The following is a 22,864-nucleotide window of genomic DNA, read 5'->3' on the forward strand; positions in this document are numbered from 1 at the left end:
AAAATCTTTAAAAAAAAAAACAAAGGAAGTGCCAAGTAGAGCTTTATTTTCTCTCTGACATGGCTACCGGCAGTTTTCCACACGCAAGCAGGTGCTCGAGCGGAGCGGTGGGCCTGCAGTGGAATCGGAGGGTGAGCAGGAAATACACATCTGCTTTTGAAAATCAAGAGACTGTGGGATGGTTACTGCAGCGAAAACCCAGCGTGTCCTGGAGAGCCTGGTGCCCTGGCGCCAGCGCTCAGGAAATGGGGCATGGGGGGGGGGCTTGCTCCTATCCGTTCTTAGCCTTCGACGGTCCTACTTTGGGATAATTTTTAATTTACTTTAAAAATCACTTGGTATTTTTATGAGACATTTATATTTTTGTCAGTGTATCAGCACCTGGCACATGTGAAGTATTCAATAAATGTTCTTTAAAAAATACCCCCTACCTTATTTCCTCATGAGTCAGTTCACTAAAAATTACCTAGGCCAGTAACATATTGTAGTGACAAATAATGTATGGAAATGTCATGTGTGACTTAGGAATTGGGGGCAAGTAGCAGCCTAGAAATACAGAATTGTAGTTATCCTAGAAGTCTAGCGTTTCGACGAGGAGGAGAAATCTTATTTCTTCCTGGAGGGTGGGGGAGGGAAGGCCAGAGCTGGACTCATTAAATGTTTAATTACATTATTGTATAGTAAGCAGCCAACATGTGCTTTATTGCTTTGGACCCCTTGTGATCTGAGCAAACCTGTGTCCACATATGATCCACTTCTGAATCTCATAAACGGTCTGCCGCTCCGCCTCTGCAGCCCCCAGAACAGGAGCCCGGGCTGCACAGCTGGCAGGGCGGGGGGGGGGGGGGGGGGGGACACGAGGACACGTGGGGGCGCGCTTCACAGAAGCTTCCTGACTTCTTAGGAGGCAGCCTCACCTCTTCCACCCGACCAGAGCGCTTCAGAACCTCAAAAGAATATTGTAAGAGACACCTTTTTAAAGTCCTTGCTAATTTAAGAGATTCGCACTGAGACAAAATAACCATAGCGTGAGTGGAAAGAGGATAGTAAGTTCCGTGTTGCTGACAATTCAGAAATCCATACAGCGACCTCGCGGGGTTGTTTGGGGGTGATGGGGAACCCCGGCAGCTGGAACAAATGAAATGGCAGAGGCACTTGGAAACCCCATTTCCCGTGGGAACGTCACGCTCTTCCCTCCCATTCCTCTCTCAAATCAGAGCGGGTTCAGCAATGACCCTTTTCTCCCTTTGCCTTGCTAAAAGACCTGCGGCAACCCGAGCAGTTTGGGTAACTGGACCCTGAATGTGGAACTGTTGGCATCTGTGATGGGTTTTGGCTGACATTCCCAAATGATTCTGTTTTTATCAAGCAAGCATACAGTAGATACACTGTCAGTCGGCTGGAAAAAGTCTTCAGTAACCAGCGAGGTGCGTCCGTCCCGAGGGCTGCCTGGAAGCCCTCCAGGTAGAATGACTTGAAGGAAACGTCGGCCCGTGGCGCTCCCTGGAGAGGAGGGGCGAAGCCGTGGACCTCCCACTAGCAAAGTGTGCTGCTCCGTGAAGCCCGGGACTGAAGTGGCCGGCCCGCGCGGCGCCGCTGCGTTCACTGTGGGCACCGGTGAGCGGGGTGCCTAGGCCCGCGCGGGAGGGGCCGCTCCTCCACCCCGGCTGTCAGGACTGCTGTGGCCGGCAGCTTCCCCAGGCCTTTGCTGAAACACAGTAACAAGCTCTCTCTGCTCCACAACACCGCGTTCGTATAGCAAGGGAACAAAATTCTGCCCAATAAACTCTCCTTATTCCCTGAAACAGTATCTCCCCAGACTATCACCCCCCTCTCCCTCCAACATATTTTTTTTCAAGTTTTAATTTTAATTGCCATTAGTTAACATTCACTCCAACATATTCTATCTGGTTGCTGCTGCCTAGGGATAGATATTTTATTTTTTATTTTATTTTATTTTTTTAAAGATTATTTATTTATTTATTTGACAGAGAAAGAGAGAGTTCACAAGCAGGGGGAGAGGCAGAGGAAGAGGGAGAAGCAGGCTCCCGGCTGAGCAGGGAGCCGGATGTGGGGCTCGATCCCAGGACCCTGGGATCATGACCTGAGCCGAAGGCAGCCGCTTAACCCCCTGAGCCACCCAGGCGCCCCGATTTTTTAAACTTTTATACAAAAAGTCATTGTAATGACCTATCCTTGCTAAAGCAGTAAACATAACATGAAGAAAGAATAGCTTGATATTTATTTTCAGTGTAGCTTATAAATCACTGCGGCCAGTATGTTCTCATACCTCCTATGTGCCAGGCGCTGTGCTTTACAGACGGTGTGTGGTCCTCACAGGGACTGAAGGAGGCGGCACCATCCATTTATAAGGGAGGAAAATGTGGCTCAGATTCACGGGGCCGCACGTCCTGTGAGGAGCGGCCCGCCAACGCCTAACTGTGCTCTGACAGCCCGTGCAGGGTCTGCTTTCGGCCGAGGACGGAGACTGTGCCTGCTTCACAGGTGGCTCTCAGGGGCCTGGAACAGGGCAAGTGCTCAATAAATATTAAGTGGATGAATATTCCATTCAGAGAGAAAACACAAAGAAAGGTTGCCTTTCCGGTTCTATAGAATGGAAAGCTAAATTTCTTCCACAGGGAATTTGCTACCTTTTCACAAGCTAATTAGTTAAACTAATAATAAAAATAAAACCGTGATAGTTTCCCCAAATGTCTACTCTCCTTAAGTCTAGTCTCCTCTGATGTTTGCACTATTAATATTTGAGTAGCTGGAAAATGTAACCCAATAGTGGCAGTGAATGTAACGATTACCCAAGCCACTGCTTTAAAAGCAGTTTTTCTTTTTAATTTATGGATTTGATATTATTTTTGAGCTGGCAATGAAAGATTGCTCCGGACAAGAATGTATTCCAGATATACTACCACTGGGGATACCTTTTTTTCCACACACACCACTCCCCCAGAGGTTGAATGCAGAAGTAAAATTCCCCAGATTGTACAGAACTATCCACAGCTAACACTTTCAATTTTGAATTTCTGAATTTTTGGAAAATCTGGATTTTGCTCAGCAATGTATTTTTCACATACAACCTCTGTCAATACAAGTTGAAAGTTCTCTCAGTGAACCTTCCATGTAGATCAAACTAAGGCTAATACTTGGTAACTAAGGAGCTAAAGCTCTGTTACTGACAGCTGAAGTTTGAGAGTGAAATACATATAAATAGGGACGCCTGGGTGGCTCAGTGGGTTAAGCATCTGCCTTCGGCTGGGGTCATGATCCCAGGGTCCTGGGATCGAGTCTTAAGCCGGGCTCCTTGCTCTGCAGGGAGCCTGCTTCTCCCTCTGCCTGCCACTCCCCCTGCTTGTGCTCCTCTGACAAATTAAAAAAAAAAAAATCTTAAAAAAAGATACATATAAATAAGGGACACTTCTTGGCTTGGTTGGGGTGTCACAGAAGAGAGACTGACTTTGCAGGAGTAGTTGATCTTTCAAAGACCAAATCAGATCTTAATTTAAACTTCAACCATAAAATTAAGATAAAGTGAAGACTAAAATAGTTTCCTCTAAAAATGAGTGGAGCCCAGAGAGAAATGCACGCAGCCAACATGCCCTTCACCTACAATTGCTTTAATGATTTAAAAAGAACTTGTCACTTTTACAAATAATTGTGTTCAAGGACAAACTTCCAGCCTACAGAAGAGAGTATGGTTTTAGCTCACACTGAAGGATGTAGAAAAAGAGGCCCCCAATACTGATTTCTGGAAATCATAAGCTGGCCTGCTTCTCCTATTTGGCTAGTTCCTGAAGCCCTTGCAACTAAGCTAAGACTTGGACTCTTCTGAGAATTGACAAAGATAGCACATTCCACCTCTTGCCCTGTCCCACCGTGACCTCTTATTGGGCTCCACTTACTTTCAAAAGTGAAGAAGTATTTAATTGTATACATCTGTGGCCATTTATACAGTCACGAACAAACCACGTTTGAGGTTTCTGGAATGCCTGGCCAGCCTGGGGTGAGCTGAGCCTCCTGCGCTTCTCTTTTATTCATGGAGCAGCCTGTGAAAATCTTCACGGAGGTCACATTCAACCCTGTCCGTTTTGTTATGGCCAGCAACTGGGGACAGGCTGAATTCAGGGACTCGGGCCCCAGTGCCAGCTAAAAAGTTTATCTGAGGATTCCAGCTGTGCTTCTAAAAAATCTTACCAGAGGAAGTGACAACAGAATGGTTATAAAATACATGTCAAGTAAAAAATTTTTAATATACTCAAAATTCCTAATATAAAAATAGTTTCTGCCTCATTGAAAACATTGAACAAAAAAGTAGGAATATATTCCACTTAAAAAAAAAAAAAGCGCCCTTTTAGAAGCACCCATTTACCATCTATCTTGTGAAGGCTCGCCTCGCTTCCCAGAGCGTCCTAAGGGCGCCGCACTGTAGCTGGGCGGTGGGGGAAGGGTCTGAGCCCGGAGGGCCGCGGAGGGAGGGCCACGGAGACACTTCTGCGCTTGCCAGGCTCCAGCCACCTTCCGCGGGCCCTGGCCGTCCGCGCCCTGCCTGCTGCAATGTACGGGGTAACCTCCCGGCAGCCTTCACCGACTCTGTGCTGCTGCCTCCAGGAAAACCAGGGGATGATGCTGTGTGCGCGGAGCTGCCAAGCCGCCGGGTCAGAAACCTCTCCCGTTCGGTTGCGGCCTTTACCCCTTTCCGTCTTCGTTTTCGCTCCTGGGAGGTGGAACCAGCCCGCGCGCTCCAGGGAGAGGGGCCTCGGACAGCGGCAGGGCCTCAGGGCCGGCCCGGCTTGTCGCTGGGGCCGAGCAGGAGCTTGGGGCCCTGCTTGTCCACGCTGGAGTTGCTGCTGTCTGCTTCCTTCTCCTGCTCGGGGACGCAGGTGCAGCCCACCGGCACGGTGACGTACTCCTCCGCGTACACCGAGCGGCCGCCCGCGCAGGCCGAGGTCCGCCGCAGGATGACGGTGGGCATGTACACCGGGGCGCTCCGGAAGCGCAGGTCCTCCTCCCCGAAGAGCCCGGTCAGGCAGCCCCTGCACAGGCAATAGGCCTCGGGCAGGTACTTCGGGTACCTGGCGGGGTCGTAGGAAATTCTGCAGGGAAGAGAGCACGGCTTTAGTTCACGCTTTGGGGCAACAGGAACACATCGCGCGCTGAGAGAGGGCAGCCAACAGAAGATTTTTGCTTCTGGGCTCAGGGAGTATTGCGATCACTGTTTAATGGAGCAGGAAGAAAGGTGGGGCCGGACAGTTCATCCCGCAGTTAGCGTCCATGCAAGATCCCAATCTGAAACAGATGCACCATGTGACTTTCTGTATATTAAATGGTGGAGACAGTTTATAGCCATTGTCAGGCCATTCCCTAAAAATGCTTTCAGAGTCTGTGCCAATATACATAGAAAAGTAAAATGTATCTATTCGTGTTAATGACTGAAATTCATGTACAACGAAGCAGGTTCAGACCCTGCGGCTACAGCCCAGAGGAGGCGGTAGGGGGCGTGGGAGAGGTGGAGCGGCGGGTCCGCGAGCCGCATGCGCACTGACAGGCGACCGCCGCACCCACCAGAATGTAAGATGCCCTCCCTGCTTTGGCCACAACTCCAGCCCTGGGCCCCAGAGCCGTGGTCCCTAAGGCCCCAGATCTGCCTCCGCTCCAGACACTGGGCTCTGCAGCCCCAGATGGGGGCACATTCACCAGGGTGCCACCCACACCGGTCCCCAGGAAGGGGCCACCTCTGCAAGAAGCTAGCTGGCCGAGGTGCCACCTGGCCTCTGACATAGCTATCAGCAAAGGCAGCTGCAAGACACCTGTCCAGAAGGTCACAAGGTGGGCCCTGTGTCTGTCGGGGTCTGTGTGCCCTCCTCCGTGAAGGGGCCAAACCCATGCTGGGGAGGGCAGGCTGGCCAGCCTGGGACATTTGAGAAGGGAATGCTAGTTTAAATGTGATCATTTCCATCCATCCTCCAAAGCTCTCTATTTTCTGGTCAGATGCCAAGAACCAATGTCAACACCTACAAAACAGCCTGCTACCACAATGCCAGGGGAGTCTAGGGCTTGGCTGGGCCGGATGGCTCCTTGGGAGAGAAAATAAAGCACCTTCAGGCAGGACTCTGCCCTCTGCCACCATCCCCTGCAACGAGCCAAGAGGTCAAAGCTGTGTCAGGTCACTAATGGAGACCCAGGGCTCCTCCGTAATGTCGCCTTGCACAGGGAGGCACTGTCCCCATTTCTCATGGGATTGCCATGATCCCAAATTCTCATTTCCATGACTCTCCCCACTTAAAAAACACATGGAATCCTCTTACAAATGTTTCTCTTTCTTCTGGAGCTGAATCTTAGGGACCCTAAATTCTCAGAGTCAGAAGTCAGGACTTCTAACCTCTCGAGCAACACACACATTTGTAGACCCAAAATGTGCCAAGCCCAGAGGGCCCCCAAAAGTGCTGTGCCAATGGGAGCCTATGATATAATTTTTAAAAATGAGGTGTGCCTAGAGGTTTTTACAGCCAAGAACTTGAGGTGTGTATGGTTTCGCATCCAGGTTTCTGGCCAGCAGAATGTGGCTCCATAGGGAGGGACAGTGGCCCGGGCTGGCCTTCACCCTATATGGCTTGCACAAGTTTTCTGTCCTTCAGGAGGAATCCCCTCTCGACTAGTTCTCTCATACATCCTCACTGCTAATGACTAAAATTCATCCACAAAGTTAAGAAATTTCCAATTAAGAAGTATGTTCAGACCATCCAGTTAAAGAATGGGGAGTAGGGGGCTTCGGAAAGGTAGGGGGGTAGGTGAGCGAGCAGTGGGGTGTCCAACAACAGAGCTGAGGATTTCTTGCAGAAAGGAGCTAAAAGGCCGACAGCCGGTGGTGCTGACTGGGGCCAACTGTGGGCCTATCGGGTAGGGAGGCAGAAGCCTGAATGGACTTGAAACATGGGAGGGACAGGGTTGTTACACTGATTGGCCAAGAGGCTTCTCCATTGAGGAGCTCATGTCAAGAGGAAGTGTTAACTCTCAAAGACAGGAGTCCCAGATGTGTAAGGAAAGTACATGGGTTTCTTTTTCTGTTTGGATCCAACATCTTTAGACATTAGTGGATTGAAGCATGACTGGGTGGGGAAGAGTTTAGAAATGGTTGTCTTCACGCAGCAACAAACTGACTCCCCACCAACTACATGCCATTTACACAGTACGAAAGAACTCAGGGAGCCAGGCCTCCCAGAGCGCAGAGCTGGGGTGCCCACCCAGGCACAGTGGCTGGGTAACACCTGCTGCACGCGGACGGAAAGGAAGCCAGTGAGTCCAGGAGCCAGCAGTTAAACTGGACGACCCAGCCCAACTTGCCACTTGAGCATTCTAAAGCCAAGAGGGACATTTGCAAGTACTTGGCCACTGTTTGAATGTGGGGGATGAGGTCAGAGGAGAGTCAGCAGTGACTCCACAGCTTCCTGTCGGGGTGGCCAGAAGAATGGGAGTAGCAAGGAGGCCCCAGGCCTGGGCGTCCCTATAGCGGTTGAGCGCTCAGGCACAGACACCTTCACCTCCCTTCTCCCTGCTGTATGACAAGGGCAGAGTCAAGGGTGAAGGCTAATAAATCTGTTATGTGCAAACAGGAACAGGGTGGGGTGGGGACTGTCTTCACAATGTAAGTCATCTCTGAAGCCAAAACATTCAAATTTATACTGATTTTGTCTATTCATCCTTCCCTCCAACATGAACACAAAAATAGTAGTTGAAAAATATTTTTGAAGCTTCCCATCACTACTTTTTCCTCAGTTCTGCCATCAGGAGCTTCTGGAACATAATGAGCTCTATCCTTGCAAGGAATGATAAAGCTGTCCACCCTTACTGTTCCAACTTTTTCAACCTCCTCTGTAAAGCCTTGCTCTTACCCCCGATCTGAGGTATGCGGAGGCACAGCTGTGGGGGGACAAGTCAGGACAAATCCAAACTCCTCTGCCTTCAAAGGCCTCTGCAGCATGGTCCCTACTGCATACCTTTCCAGCATTCCCTCATGGTCTCCTCCTTTGCACATCCTAGCCTACAGTCATCCCAAAGCGGAATGCTCCTTGCATGGGCCGCAGCTAAGCTTCTGCTCAAGATGCCCTCTCCCCAAAACCAATATCAAATCTTGCCGTATTTTAAGGTCCAATTCAAATCACTAAGAGTTTTCAAATTTCCTTAGTCAAATTCATCCTCTTTATCCCCCATATCCTCACAACACTTGGTGCCTGTGAGATAGGGCTACACTTTTTCTATGTTTTCTCCTGGGAGGGAAGATTCAGGGCCGTATTCTTACTCATCCTTGTGCCTTAACATGAGAGTAAGAGTTTGGTAGATGGTGAGCTAGTGATGGTGAGTCTGGACTGCACAGCTCCCTGTCCTTCATACCCTTACAACCATATAAGGCCCTAACTTAAAGTTTGAAGGAAAAGGAATTTATACTATCTCCAGTCACCTTCAATATTTATTCAGCAACATCTGAGTGCCAGTGACCTTTCAGGCAATGAGGATAGAGATGAAACATGGACCTACTATCCAAGGACTCATCATCTGTGGGGATAAACACTTAAGAGAGTTCATCCAGCCATGGCCACTGGAAAGGCTTCCTGGCAAAGGGGGTTCCTGGTGGATTCATCCAGATGAGGAAAGGAGAAAGGGGAGTTAGCACAGAGGGCAGAGCCTAGAGCCCAGGGACCATGTCAGCATTAGGAACTGTGGCACAGGACGGGAACTACAAGATGATGCTGGGCTAATCTGTGGAGGCTGGGTCATAAGGGTCCTCAAATTCATAGTGAGGAATTTGGATTTGATCCTGAAGGCAACGGGGAGGATGTTAAAAAGTAAAGTGACCCAATCAGATGGAATTTTAGACAGATCTTCCTTACTACACAGTAGAAGATGGTCTGGAGCCCAAGAGAGAGGTACTGGCTGAAGATGGAGATTTTTAAATTATTAGCATATAGATGGTGGTTAAATAAGATCATTCAGGGAGGTGCATGGAGAAACACAAAATGAAAGACAGGGAAGAGGAAGGGGAGGGACAGAGGGGGAGAGAGATAATCTCAAGCAGACCCCCACTGAGTATGGAATCCGATGTGGGGCTCCATCCCACAACCCTGAGATCATGACCTGAGCTGAAATCAAAAGTCAGACGCTTAACCAACTAAGCCACCCAGGCTCCTGGGAAAACCAACTTTTAAGGGAGACTGTGTCTCACTGTGGAGATTGACAGAATCAGGAGTGGCATTCTCCAAGTGAAGGAAGGCAGACGCTTAAGAGGGGCTGGCCAAAAACTGGAATTGATGGAGCCCTGGTTTACTGGAAATACAGGGATGGAGAAACATGTTAAATGGCACTATGAGGATATGACCAACAGCATATAGAATGCTGGAAGTTCAGCACGTTTGTTCCAAGGAAGAAAGGAAGGGAGAGGACCCAAAAGAACACTGAGTAGAGTGACATAAGTATCAGGGACATGGGGCATCGCTGACCTGCTTTACACCCCCCCGTCTCTGTGCAGTTGTGAATTCAGCAACTTTTTATTTGCAGATGTCTCCATTTGGATGAAAAACTTATGGTTGCTTAAAAAAACATACCAAGCCCAAACTGAGAAACTTTCCAAAAAACAACTGACCAGTACTCTTCAAAAGTGTCACCACAGTCACAAAAGACAAAGAACCAAGGAACTGTTGCAGACTGAAGGCCGCTAACAGACCTGACCCCCAAAGGCTGCGTGTGAGCCGGGGTGAGGTCCTGGGGCAGACAAGGGGTGTTAGTGGGCCTGCTCTGAGGAAGGGCTCCAGATTCTAGGATTGTTATCAACAAGCATTTCCTGATCTTGATAATTCTGCTGAGTTATGATGCTGCCATTTGGGGAATCTGGGTAAAGGGTACACAGGAATTCTTTGTACTAATTTCACAAAAGGTTTTTGTTAGTTTGAAACTATTTCAAAATGTAGACCTAAATAATATAACAGAAAAAATAGAGAAAAAAATTTTAAAGTTCTAAAAAACCACTTATGAGATAATCAGGGAAATCTGAACCTGACTGAATATTTGAAGATATTAGGGAAGTATTAACTTCCAGGTGTGTTAATGGTATTGTGTGGTTTTATTTAACAGAGTCCTGATCTCTTAGCGATACACACCAAATACGTGAGTGTACAGACGCACACACGCACAAACAGCGCTAAATGCCTGTGAAGTCACAGAGTGCCCGAGGAATCTGCCAACTGGAAGGTTAGTAGTGATCATTAATTCAGCAGAATTGGCAATGCTCAAGCCAGCCCACCAGGACAAAGCAACGCAAAGCGCACAGTCGGATACGTGGGTGGCTGGAGGCTACGGCCCCAGGGAAGTCTGAGGCCCATTTGGAAAAGGAGGGCTGAGCCGGACAAAGGAGGGAGCGGAAGTGCTGAGCAACCCACACCAAGGCAGGAGTGGCGAGCAGGAGACCACGGGGGGAGGGAGGGGGGGCGGAGACTGCCCGCAGGTCCCTGCAGCTGGAACGCTGTGTGTGCACGCCTACGTGTGCTGGGCGGAGATTTAGTAAGACATGTGAAAGGTGGACGGGAGCCTTGAAGACCAGAGCAAAAAGCCTGGATTTTACCTTCCAGATCACAGGAAGCCACGCGAGGACTGGAAGCATGTAGACAGATGAACAGTGGACGTTTAGAAAGGCCATTCTGATAGTGGCGTAGACCCAATTACAGGACAAAACTGGGATTGGGGAGGAAGGTCAGTCACAGTCTGTTCAAACTCAGTTTCCTCCTCTGTAACGCCAGTGTGACCTGGGGCATCAGAGATCCCTTTCAATTCCAAGTAGCTGGGAGTTATCGTCTCTACGCACCACAGCACACAGGTAGCAATCCGTGTAACAATCCCCATTCCATGTGTTAATGACAGGCAGAACGGACAGTCACTTGGATGCTGTGATGGTCAGAAGGCTCATCATCTGACTAAAAATATCTGTTCCACCCCCACCAGTCGGCCCCCCAGGACTGAAATTTCCACTGTCACAGTGACACCTCTGGGCTAAGGCATTATGACAAAGAGACATCTGCCTACCCCCACCTCTGCCCGGGACATGGAACATAATAAGGCATATGCATTGGTGTTTTTCAAATTGTGGTTTTATGACCAGGAGGTTTCTCTTAAAATAGAAAGGTGCTACCAAGGGGAGGGGGACAGATACAATGCATATTACACCCCTGACACCCAGTATGGTGGGTATCGATGCCAGTAGGTACCATGGAAGACGGAGAGCACAAGATGGACACATTCTGAAGGACACTAGGGGGGGGGGGGGGGGAGATGGGGAAGAGATCAGGATGAAAAGTCTGGAAGCCTTGGGACAGCCAAGGGACAGACACAAAGCTAAAGCATGTCACCCCAACCTCCTGCCTTAAGAGTCTGAGGAAATTATCAGCCTGGAGTGCTTTCTGGTTAAAGAAAGCTACCACGAAAACAAGACATCAAGAAACCGCAACACGGATCCTTTTCTCTTACCAAACATGGAAATGCAATCGAATAAGAATCCTGCACGGCTGTCTTGCCCCCTTGTGAGCAATAATTCTTTTGTCTTTACATTTTCTGCATGCTGCTCTGTGGAAGCTTGGCACCAGAACATACTTGAAACAAATCAAGTTTTCCCCTCTGATGGGATCCAAAAGTGTCCCTGGGGCCACGTGTGAAGCTTGGCTTGAGTGAGTGACAGCTGGCCCAACTTAATCCAAGAACAAAGGACAAGTCCTCCAGGGATGATTAGAGGTGATGGAAACTGAGCCTGGAGAGGAATGTGAGTGACAGCGGAGACAGAAAAGAGCACTGCCCCTGGGACCCTGAACTTGGTAGGAAACAATTCGAAGCGGTTCCCCAAGGACTGCCACCTGGAGAACAATGAGTACATTCCAGCAGACAGAACCACAGCCACCCGATGTGCTCTCAATCTGATGCCCAAGTATAGCTGTGGCATTTACTGGCACAAACTCATCGGCATGGCTCACCTTCCCGCTTTGCAAAACATAAAATTATTTTGATCTCAAGACAACAGAGGCTAAGTATGATTGTTTCACAGCCATTCCAAGACCCCAAACCAATGGAACAAAGTTGGGGAAAATGCCTTCTTGGGACTGAAATGGTCTAAATGGAAACAAAATTGCCTAAGTAGTCAGTCTGCCAGATCTTAAGGTCAATGAGTTCAACTCATTGTTGATTACTTTTTAAAAAAGGGCAGGATGGAAAAAAAAGGGGGGGGGCAGGATGGAGTCAATAAGAGTCTTGAACCTAAAATTTCAGTCCTATTTAGTTACCAACATCATTGCCTCTGCCTGGTTCTTTGCGGCCAAGGGGATGGATCTGATTCCCAGGCTACTTCCTCCAGCTTCTTGATGGCAGGACTGTTAATGTGATATTTTTATCAATGATTTCTGCTTAGAAAGGACAGCTGTAATCCACTGAGTTTCTGAGATTCCCTAAATTAATCTATAAAGTGCAGTTCTAAGCAGAATCCCAGTAGAGTTTTTGTAGAACTTGGCAAGCTGATCCTAAAATTCGTAGAAAGAGAAAAAGTCCAAGAATACTCAAGACAATTTTGAAAAGGAAGGAAGAGGACTCACTTTACCAGAGATCAAGACCTTCTGAAACTATGGTAATATGCAGACATCCGGCAGCCCTCCGGAAAAACTGAGGAGAACCAATTTCCCTTCCCAAGAGCTAAGATTCCTCTGCAGAATACCTGTCTTTTTGCCCGGGAAGTGGGCAATAAAAAGAAGGAGTAAACAAGATTTCCAGACTGGTTTTCAGACCACCTGTGTGAGAACCATGTGGGAGTCGGTTAAAAACACAGATTCTCACACTTGACCCCCTGATTCAGGAGCTCCGCATGCCAACAAGCTGCACAAGTGACTTGTCTTGCCCACTTGATGTGGGGACCCACTGACAGTCAGCAGAAGCCCGTTCCACAGCACAGTAATATCTCCGAAAGGTAGGTAGCCACATATCTATTGACTGCAGTTGATAGCAAACAATTAGATGATTGCATTTTCCCAAATACACCCAAATTTCATGATCCTACAAGTGTAGGACTCCCTACGCTGAGAAATCTAACTAATACAGCAGGTCACTGTTAACCAAACAAGCAATTGGCATTGTAGAGAGGATGGTGTGCAGATCTCAATTGTGCTTCACTGGAGGTCCACAAATGAGCTTTCAAAACTAGTGATCACTATTCCCCCACCCCAGAGATTCAGAATTCATGGTTCTGGCATGAGGCTGTTGGGATTTTTTAAAGCTCCCCAGATAATTCTAACATGCGACCCTGGTAGAGGCCATTAGGTCTCCAGATCTAAGAGAGATAATGAGTCACTGAGATGGGGTTTATGCAACCTTCCAACCTCTTTCTCCCTTTGGAACCAGCCCCGCAGCTGGGAGGGGGATGGTTAAGAGACCATGGGGGAAAGAATGGTGCATGACGAGGCCCAGAGCTGCTATGGGAGGGCTGTGTTCGAAGGCCAGGGAGTAGCCAGGGTCATGAGGACCACAGTTTCCCTCTGCTGGAAAGCTGTGGCCAGCAGCCCCATCGGCTCCACCCTCTCTCCATTCCCTAAGGCCTGAGAGAGCCAAGATCTTCAATACATGCTGCCAAGGAGCTCTGAAAAATGCTCTTCTGGCCCCTACAAGAAAACATCAGTTGTGCATTTCTCCTGAAAGAGGACATGGAAAAATCAGCCTGGGAGAGCGAAGTCTGACCTGGCACAAATGCCCTGGAGTCAGAGCCCCAGCAGATTTCATCTGGCCCTCTTCACTGGCCAAGGAGAGCTAGGGGTCAGCCCTACCCCCATGTGGGGACTGTGGTTGACTTTGGTGTGATCCTGAGCTTGGCATCAAGGTCAGCCCTGAAGCTGAGCCAGTGAGGCAGGCTCCAGAACTGACCAGGCTCTTCTGCCAACTGGGCTGGCTCTGGGCTACTAGAACCTGGGAGGACTCAGCCTGTCCGTCCTCTCTCTTTACTGAGAAGGAAACCGAGGCACTGACAAGGTGAGGGGCTTGTCCAAAGTCTTCCAGCTCACCTGGCCTCATCCCATCCACAGCCCTGCCCACACAGCCTCCTACAGTTCAGGGATCTTTAACAGCCAGATGCTTCGTCAGTGCTAAATCTACAAGCAGGAAATCCACTGATACCATGTAAAATCTGTTCATCTGGGAGATCAGGGAAGACCAGAGAGAGACTCATGGCTTGGAAAAGAATTTGGAAGATAACTTGGAAAAAAAAGCTTTCCCAGAGGGAAAGAGAGAAAGAGAAATTAGAATGAGGGCCAGAATTTCTCAAAGGGTTTTATTCTTTTGTCACGGCAAATGCCACACATTCAGTGCAGCTGGGAAATATCTCTTCAAAGGAAAAACATAGCTCATGCCCACGGGGTGGCTTAACTAGCTTTCCAGGGGAAGCTGCAGAATTTGGGTTCAAAGCCATCTTTGATGTGTCCGTCCTTGGGGCAGGCGGGTGAAGCGCCTGTGTGCAGAAAGGGTGGAGCCCACCTTGATCTGAAATGAACCAGCTATTGCCATATATTGGTTATGAGGAATAATTCATATCAAAATGTTAGCCTAGACTATTCAATTCTGGAAGAGTCCTTGGTAGATTATTTCCTCTTTGACCTCATTAATTTAGTGAGCAATGTACTCATTACCATCCTTCAAAATCTTCATGTGTCATTTCTGGAAGACAGGCACCATAAGGAATTTCACTTCGTGGTATGTGTGTTCCTTCCAGGACTTGGCCCAATTCTTCTGTTGGTATTAAGAGTACAAACATTCTATTCAGGTGAGGAAATTTGGAAGAGGTGACGATGGAATGAAATATTATCATCATCCCTGGTTACTCTAAGAATGCCAAAGTAAAACCCAGGCAGTTGAAGAAAATAACTATCAAAGCAAAACGAACGTATCTATTTTCAGAAAGAGAGACTTGAATCCCATGACAATGCTCTATGACAATGCTCTTATTTTTACTCTGTGAAACACTGATAGGTGCAGTAGAGCCCGCTATATTGAGTAGCTCAGAGAAAAAAAATCCACGCAGTACTTTGGCCAATTAAAGGTCACTTATCCATAAAAAGTTCTTGGGGGTTGGGGCACCTGGGTGGCTCAGTCAGTTAAGCAGTTAAGCGTCTGCCTTTGGCTCAGGTCATGACCCCAGGGTCCTGGGATCGAGCCCCCTAGGCCCCCAGTCAGGCTCTCTGCTCAGCAGGGAGTCTGCTTCTCTCTCTCCCTCTGCACCCACCCCCTAGTGCTCGCTAATAAATAAATAAAATCTTAAAAAAAAAAAAGTGTTGGGGGGTGGGGTGTACCAACATTTCTTAAACCAGCTGTCGGAACCATGAGTGTCTCGTTTTCTACAACAACGGGTTTGGTGAGCCGTACCCCCACCCGCCCGGCAAGCTGGAGCTGGAGACTTCCCCGGCAGGCAGGCAGGCACTGCTTCTGCCCTATCCGCCTCCCCTGTCCCTTTCCCCAACCTTCCTTTCTTGAACAGAGCAGTACCACGCTGAGACAGCACAGAAAGGACAGGGCACCTGCGCGCCTACACCATAGATAGATATTCCTTGAAGGCCCACAGACTTTCTTAGTTCTTAAGCCATTTGAATAACCTGTAGATTTGAAGCAGGGACCCAGAAAAAAGTGAACTTGCTAAGGAGAATTATAAACAGGAAAGGACACCCCTCAGTTCCAAAGATCACACGGCTGGCCGGGCCTCCCCAGGCGGAAGGGAGGAGGCCTGGCCTGCGGCCGCAGGGGAGAAGATGGGTTGGCGCAGTGCTGCCCCCTCTCGGTCACAGTGGACGCAGAGACCCCGTGGAGGCCCCCACCCTGGGAGGAGGATTAGAGCCCGCGCATCCCCAAAAGGCTTCAGAGTGTGGGGACCACCGTTCTTAGTGCTGGGACACAAATATGCAAATGCATCCCGGGAAAGGGGGCATTTAAAAGAAAGATAATATTTTAAAAGGGGACTAAGTGCTGTGGAGATAACTTCAACATTATACTAACTTCCCTCACTTTCTCTGGTTACTGTTATATTCCCTTCACAATTTTACAAATGACATGAGGGAAAAGTGATGTGAACGGTGCCCTGTGAAGGTTCGAGGAAAGCGGCGGGTCTGACTCGGGCAGTAGCTGGGGAGTGGACGCAGCTGTTTCTGCAGTGGGAAAGGGGACTGTGATGGACAGTCCCCGGGGGGTGGGGGGGAAACAGGATGTTTGGGTTACCTGAACTGAAACGTTAGAGGAGGTGAAGCACAAATATCCTTTTTATTTCAACCTTTCCTGACGAAAACCTTCCTGAAGCGCAGTGTTGCTAAATATCCGATGATAGATTTATCGGAACATGAAGGTCGTCCCCATAAATGGGCATCGCTGGTCTGGCCCCGGGGACAGTGGTGACCTTGCCTGACCCACACATGAGCTGGAAGCTGTTGCTGCTGCTGTGCCCCTCTTCCCCCCAAAAGTCACCTGCTGGAAGTTCTGGTAATAGGGAGTGGTGCCAACTTGGGTTCTGCATGGGAAAGTATCAGCCTGTCCGATCTGGTGCCTGCACTGTTGGACCCTCCTCCAGCCGTCCTCTGCTGAGACAGCCTCCGACTGACTGCAAGGCTCCCCTGCCCAGCTACTGGGGGAGGGGGGCTCACCGCCTCTTCCAACTCCCTGCTGGGGGTCACCTCTATTTTTAAGTCACTCGTGCTCCCCATGCCCTTTCCTCTCTCTTCTTTTTCCCTGTCCTGTTATTTCTTCTTTCCATTTATTCCCTCGCTGTTCTTGCTACCCATGGAGTTGTTTATTGAAAAATAAATTTAGGTAAAGTCTCTTAAATTCACAGGAGGAAAAGAGTTATATAGAAAAGTAGCAAAGCCTAAAATTAAATTGTTGTGCATTAGTCATATCCTAGAGAAAAGTTATCTTTAGACCATGACCCAAAATTGAAAAATATAAACAATTTAAAAATTACTTAGACTATTGGTAGGTGTTTATCTTTGGGGTTTCAACATACATGAGTGATGTGTACCTTTAAACCTTAATGAACCTCAGAGTTCTTACAATGTATTTCTTACTATGACAATCTGGCTTAAAAAACTTAATGAGCAAGGGCGCCTGGGTGGCTCAGTTGGTTAAGCGACTGCCTTCAGCTCAGGTCATGATCCTGGAGTCCTGGGATCGGGTCCCACGTCGGGCTCCCTGCTCAGCAGGGAGTCTGCTTCTCCCCCTGACCCTCCCCACTCTCATGCTCTCTCTATCTCATTCTCTCTCTCAAATAAATAAATAAAATCTTTAAAAAAAAAAACAAAAACTTAATGAGCAATTACATTGATTTTATTTTTTGGCATTTTTGTTTCTAAAGCTTAAGAGAAACAAACATGATGCCACAAAGTAAATAAGAAAATATTTTTATATTCTCAGAGTTGAATGGTGCTTTTCTACTAGCACATTGGTTTGCAGCATGGGCTAGATAGAATCACAGATCCGGGATGAGATCCTGGCTCTACCATTTAATGCCTGTCCCCCCACCCAATCCCTTCACGTCTCCAGGCCAAGTTCCTCATCCATAGCAGCTTAGTTCTGGGGACACAAGGGGCCCCGAAAAGTGCAGTGTCTCTGCTGTCAGCTCTATGGCCTGTAAGAACAAACAATTCTCTTCAGACCAAAGCTCAGGGAAAATCAAAGGCTGTAGTTACCTGCTGAGTTTTGTTTCTTCACTCTCTGCTTTTTCCTCATGGTTGGTGAATTTCCCTTTCTGCTTTCAATTTAAAAATGAAGATGTTTTTGAAATCAATAATACATGCACATGGTAGAAAATTCAAAAGATAGGAAGGAATGAGAAGTAAGTCTCCTTCCTCCTCCATCCCCAGCTTTCCAGTTCCCCTCCTGATGACAGGCACCGTGATAACCACGTTCCAAAGATGCCCCTGAGTGTGTGGGGTGGTGTGTGTGTGTACATTTAAAAATAACATATGTATGTTATATAATAGCTTCTCTTTAACACACAAATAACACTGTACTGCGCCTTGCCTTGTTGCCCTCTATGTTGGTGATGGACTGGTCTCCTTAGGCAGGTTTACAGCTGCCCCATTCCTCTTTCTGGCGTTTTATGGCATTTTATTGAACTAGTTGGCTATTGGTGGGTGTTGGGATGGTTTCCAATGCCCTATTGCCACAGTGGAAATGCTTGTACATACATCATTTGGTACACAGACAAGTGTGGCTGGAGGAGTAAACCAGTACCTGGAATTGCTAGGTCAAAGAGCGCGTACATTTAAAATGTGGATAGCTAATAGCTGGTTGTCTGGACTCATACCCTCTGCTGTATGAGGATGCCTTTTTCCTCACCTCCTTGCCAACAGAGCCTGGTGGGTACCCCCAAAATAAAGAAAGGTTTCTCAGCATCGTTTTAACATGCATTTCACTTTAGGATGCCTGAAGCTTGGCATCTCTTTGCGTTTCACATAACTAACTCATTTGACCCTCCTTCCCCAGCAACTACCCATGACCTTTGTTCCTCCCTTTATTACATCTTTTTCTTATTGGTTTGTAGGAGCTCTTTAGGAAATGAACCCTTTGTGACATGGGTTGCAAGTATTTTCTCCCAGTTTCCCCTTGTATTTTTCTAATTTTATTTTATTGTTTATTTTGCCAAGAAGAAATGGCAGATAATTGTGTAGCCGAATTTATGTCTTGTCTTTTATGGCTTTGGGGATCTATAAGCTACTAAATAGGCCGCTCCACTCCAACACTGTAAATATAATTGACTGTGTTTTTCATGTGTTTGTGGTTTTATTTTTACATTTAAATCTTTTGGTCATTTGGAATTTATTTATTTATTTATTTATTTATTATTTATTTTTTAAAGGTTTTATTTATTTGACAGAGAGAAAGACAGCCAGAGAGGGAACACAAGCAGGGCGGGTGGGAGAGGGAGAAGCAGGCCTCCCACTGAGCAGGGAGCCCGATGTGGGGCTTGATCCCAGGACCTTGGGATCATGACCTGAGCCGAAGGCAGACACTTAACGACTGAGCCACCCAGGCGCTTATTTGTATATAGAAGTGAGATACAATCATACGTTTTTCCAGTTGGTTACTCAGTTGTCCCAACACCATTTTGAATGAGCCATCTCTCTCTTCAAAGTATGAAAAGCCGCCTTATAATCCAAATTTCTATTTTAAATCCTGTCTTATCCACCTAAGAAGTCCTTTCTGTGCTTTTCAGTATTTCTGAGAGCGGCAGTCTGTTTCCCCATCCATCTTCCTTAGGAGTTCTCTCTGTTTTTAGCCTTATGTACTACTTCTAATTCCATGCTTATGGATGCACAAGTGAGCACACTCTTCCCCCCCAGGATACACAGGTCCCACGGTGACACCACTAAGAAACCAGTCCTGGCCTATTCTACACACTGCTTTTTGAAGAGGTTTTGAGCTCCTACGTGCAATGCTTTTTCCAGTCTTCCAGTGACTCAGGAGGCAGTGAGAAGTGATCAGAGGTCAGGAGAGCAAAGAGGCCATCTCCTGGTGGGAGACGGCAGGGCCCACTTTAGCACCCAGCAATCTGAAGTCCTGGCCCAGGGCCCACCCCTAGACCATCCTTCGTTCAGAGAGTGTAAGCCTCCATTTGCTTGCAGGGGGAGCAATTTCATCAGTGTTGCTAAATAATAAGAAAAGTAATGCAGATGATACCATCGTCAGCCACCTGATACAGATGTAGCTCCTACTCCCAGGCCCAGGTAGCACAAAGGTGCCAAGGGTGGACCTGGGCAGCTAGACCAGGACCACTCTATACTGTGTGTTGTTCTTTTCCATGACCTCCTTTAGCCATTCCCTCCTCCCTGCTGCTCTTGGATCTTTCCTAGGAGACACAGGTAAGGTAGTAAGGGCAACTCAATTTACCTTACTATGCAGAATTCTAGGGCTAACAACTCCTGATCTGTACTTCAGCCCCAATTGCTCTTCTGAGACCACACTGCCAAGTCAAGCAGGACATTTATACCTGTGCTCCTCTTCGGCACATAAAACTCAACAGGTCTAGTACTGAATTTACTTCCCTTCAAAAACTCTCCTCATTCAGTTTCTCCGTTTTGCTTAAATACCATCAACAATCCAAGCCAGAAACGTGGGAGATGCCCAATAGGCACTCTTGAAAAATCACTGTGTGTTACTCTTCTGCCTTTCGGGCCACAGCCTAGCCTGGGAGACATCTATTTGCCAGGAGAGCTTAGAATTCATTAAAGAAAAATGCAGACTTTGCAGCTTCTGTCTGGAGAAGCCAAGCTGTTGTTTTGAGAGATCTTCCAAGTTTCTTTAATGCTATTTAGCATATCAAAGGTGTAATATGAGGTTGGAGGAAGAAGGATAATATAAAAGCCCACCCTTTTGGTCTGTGGGAATGATGGGAAGGAAGAGGCAAAGCAAGAGAATGAAGCCACCAAAATGAATGGCTCAACATGTGTGTCCTGAGGGCATCAGATGAATGATGAGACAGTGAAGGCAGGAGGGAGTCCTGGGCCTGACTTCCATGGTGGGAAGGAGCTCAGCCACAAGTGAACTTGGTCCTCTGCAGAGTAGCCAGGAGGAGGGAAGCCCCCTGACCAGCAGGTGGAGGCTTGGAGAAGCCTGGATTAGTTTTAGACAAAATCATTACATTTTCTCTGCATATTTTTTTTTTTAATATTTTATCTATTTGTTTGACAGAGAGAGAGAGCACAAGTAGGCGGAGAGGGCAGGCAGAGGGAGAGGGAGAAGCAGGCTCCCCACTGAGCTGGGAGCCTGACGTAGGGCTCGATCCCAGGACTCTGGGATCACAACCTGAGCCAAAGGCAGCCGCTTAACCGACTGAGCCACCCAGGTGCCCCTTTCTCTGCATATCTTAATAGCAGTGTGGACCCTCTCCTTCTCCCTCACTCCCACATATGATCATCATCCACCAAATCCTATCACTTTAACTTCTTTAAGTAATATCTTTCAAACTGACCCTAGTCTCACTTTTTCCACTGCCCCACTGCCTAAGTTCAGACCCTAACTACCTTTTGCCGGAAGTATGGCGTTCGTCCTGTATCTCCCCTTGGATCCATCCCTCATCAGGTATGCCTTCCCAAAACACAAAGTGGTCACATGACTTCCTTCATCAAAAAAACATCCTACAGGATACATTTCAAACTCGTAGCATTGCTTTTCAGGCCAAATCTAGTTTCTGCTCCCCTCTGCAGCCTCCTCTCTTGCCACTCCCAGCCACATAGAAACACACCTGCGCTTGCCATTCTTCCGTCTCTTCCCCCTTGCAATAAGCCACTCCTTCCCTCTGAACCACTCTTGTCCTTGCTCTTTCACTGAGGGCTTTTCCACGTCTGTGGCAGTGTGAGGGCTCCCTCCTTGTACCGCGAACTCTGAGCCCCTTGAAGATGGTGGGACTCAGCAGTTAACAGCAGGGAAGGAGACAGTCATAAATGTGTGATGGGGACACTCCCACCACACTATTCCCTACACAAGCCCCAGAACACCCTAACCTCCCTGCTTTGTACGTTGTTCCTTTCTTCTGAGCCGACCTCTTTATCAGGCCAATTTCAGAGTTATGTCCATTCTCCAAAATACATTTCAAATGCCATTTTGATCCCCCTCACCACGTTACACCATCACACACTTATGATTTCCTGTCAAATCATGTTCTGCCTTGTATTATGGTTTCTTTACCAATTATCTCCACTCCTCCCTTAGACTATAAGCTCTGAGGATGGGCTTCTGAGGGTTCAATGCTCAACAGTGTCTGGACCACCACCACAGGCACTCAAAAAATGTCTGTAGACTGCCACACTAGAACTTCACAGGTCTCCTGTACAAAATTCTATAAAAACTAATGAAGGATCACTTGGCTTGGTCCCTTGTGGAACCCACTGAACTATATATCTGACAAATAGGCACTCAAGAAACATCTGTTCCATATTAAATAGTGAAAGGGTAAACAACGGGAAGCAGGTTTCCTTCGAGGGAGGTGATGAGACCTTTGTGGGAATGAATTACTCCAACCCAGTCTCTGCTCCGCCTCTCCCTACGTGCCCTTCCCCGCTCCAGCGGCCCTGCCCGGTCCCTCCCCGCGACCTACCGAGCGTCTCCCGACCGCCCCGCCCCTCCGCACCTGCCCCAGCCCACCTGCCCTCGCCGCTCACTCCCTGCCTGCCACGCCCGGCCCCGCCCTCCTCACTGCCCACCTCTTTCGCTGGCCCCACCCACCGCATCCCACCTGCCTCGCCCGGCCCCGCCCCGCCCCGCCCCGCCCTGCCCTGCCCACCCCACCACGGCCCCGCGGCTCACCTGTAGGCCCACGGCGACACACTGCGCAGGTTGGTGGGCGGCCGGAAGCGCCGGTCGCCGGGCCTGCCCCCTGCCGGGCAGCTCGCGTTACGCGCCTGCTCGCGCGGCCCCAGCTGCAGCGTGTGGTGGAAGGCGCCCAGCACGCCCGCCACCAGCCGCCCGTACAGCTGCTCCAGGAGCTCCTCCGGCCGGTCGGCGCAGCCCCGCGGCCGCGCCGGGCGTCTGCTCGCTCTCAGGGCGCCTGCGGCCCGGCCCGGCGCCAACGCCAGCAGGACGCCGACCACCAGCATCCAGACCTGTGAGACAGGCCGCGCTCAGCGTCCGCGCGCGGCGGAGGAGCCCGCGCCCGCCCGCGCCCGGCCCGCCGCGGTCTGGGAGCCGGTGGGCGCCCCACCCCCGTCGCGCCGCGGACCGTGAGGCGGGCCCGGAGGATGGGTGCCGACCAGACCGGCCCCCGAGCGCCGCCCCCGCCCGCCCGCCGCCCCCGGGGGCCCCGGGACCCTGCCCT

The 22,864-nt window shown here is 48.9% G+C and overlaps 1 protein-coding gene across 2 annotated transcripts in view; it reads right to left on the bottom strand.

Moving 5' to 3' along the window:
• Positions 1–988: 988 nt before the first annotated feature.
• The window catches only part of IL17D (interleukin 17D), a 22,573-nt gene continuing 697 nt past the window's right edge, over positions 989–22,864 (bottom strand). Inside the window, exons 2-5 of one of the 2 annotated variants that reach the window (XR_004678981.1) lie at positions 22,357–22,652; positions 4,382–5,105; positions 2,291–2,520; positions 989–1,708 (exon numbers count right to left, since the gene is read on the bottom strand). Coding sequence is in view for 1 of the 2 variants with exons in the window: in XM_035003739.1 (XP_034859630.1) it covers positions 4,787–5,105; positions 22,357–22,652 (615 nt within the window). In the remaining variant the exon portion in view is untranslated. Of the gene's footprint in view, positions 1,709–2,290; positions 2,521–3,608; positions 5,106–22,356; positions 22,653–22,864 lie in introns of those variants that run through there. The other variant, XM_035003739.1, reaches the window with a different exon arrangement.

This window comes from Mirounga leonina, unplaced genomic scaffold, assembly GCF_011800145.1.
Source record: "Mirounga leonina isolate KUSES-001 unplaced genomic scaffold, KU_Mleo_1.0 Mir_127, whole genome shotgun sequence".
Taxonomy (NCBI): Eukaryota; Metazoa; Chordata; class Mammalia; order Carnivora; family Phocidae; genus Mirounga; species Mirounga leonina.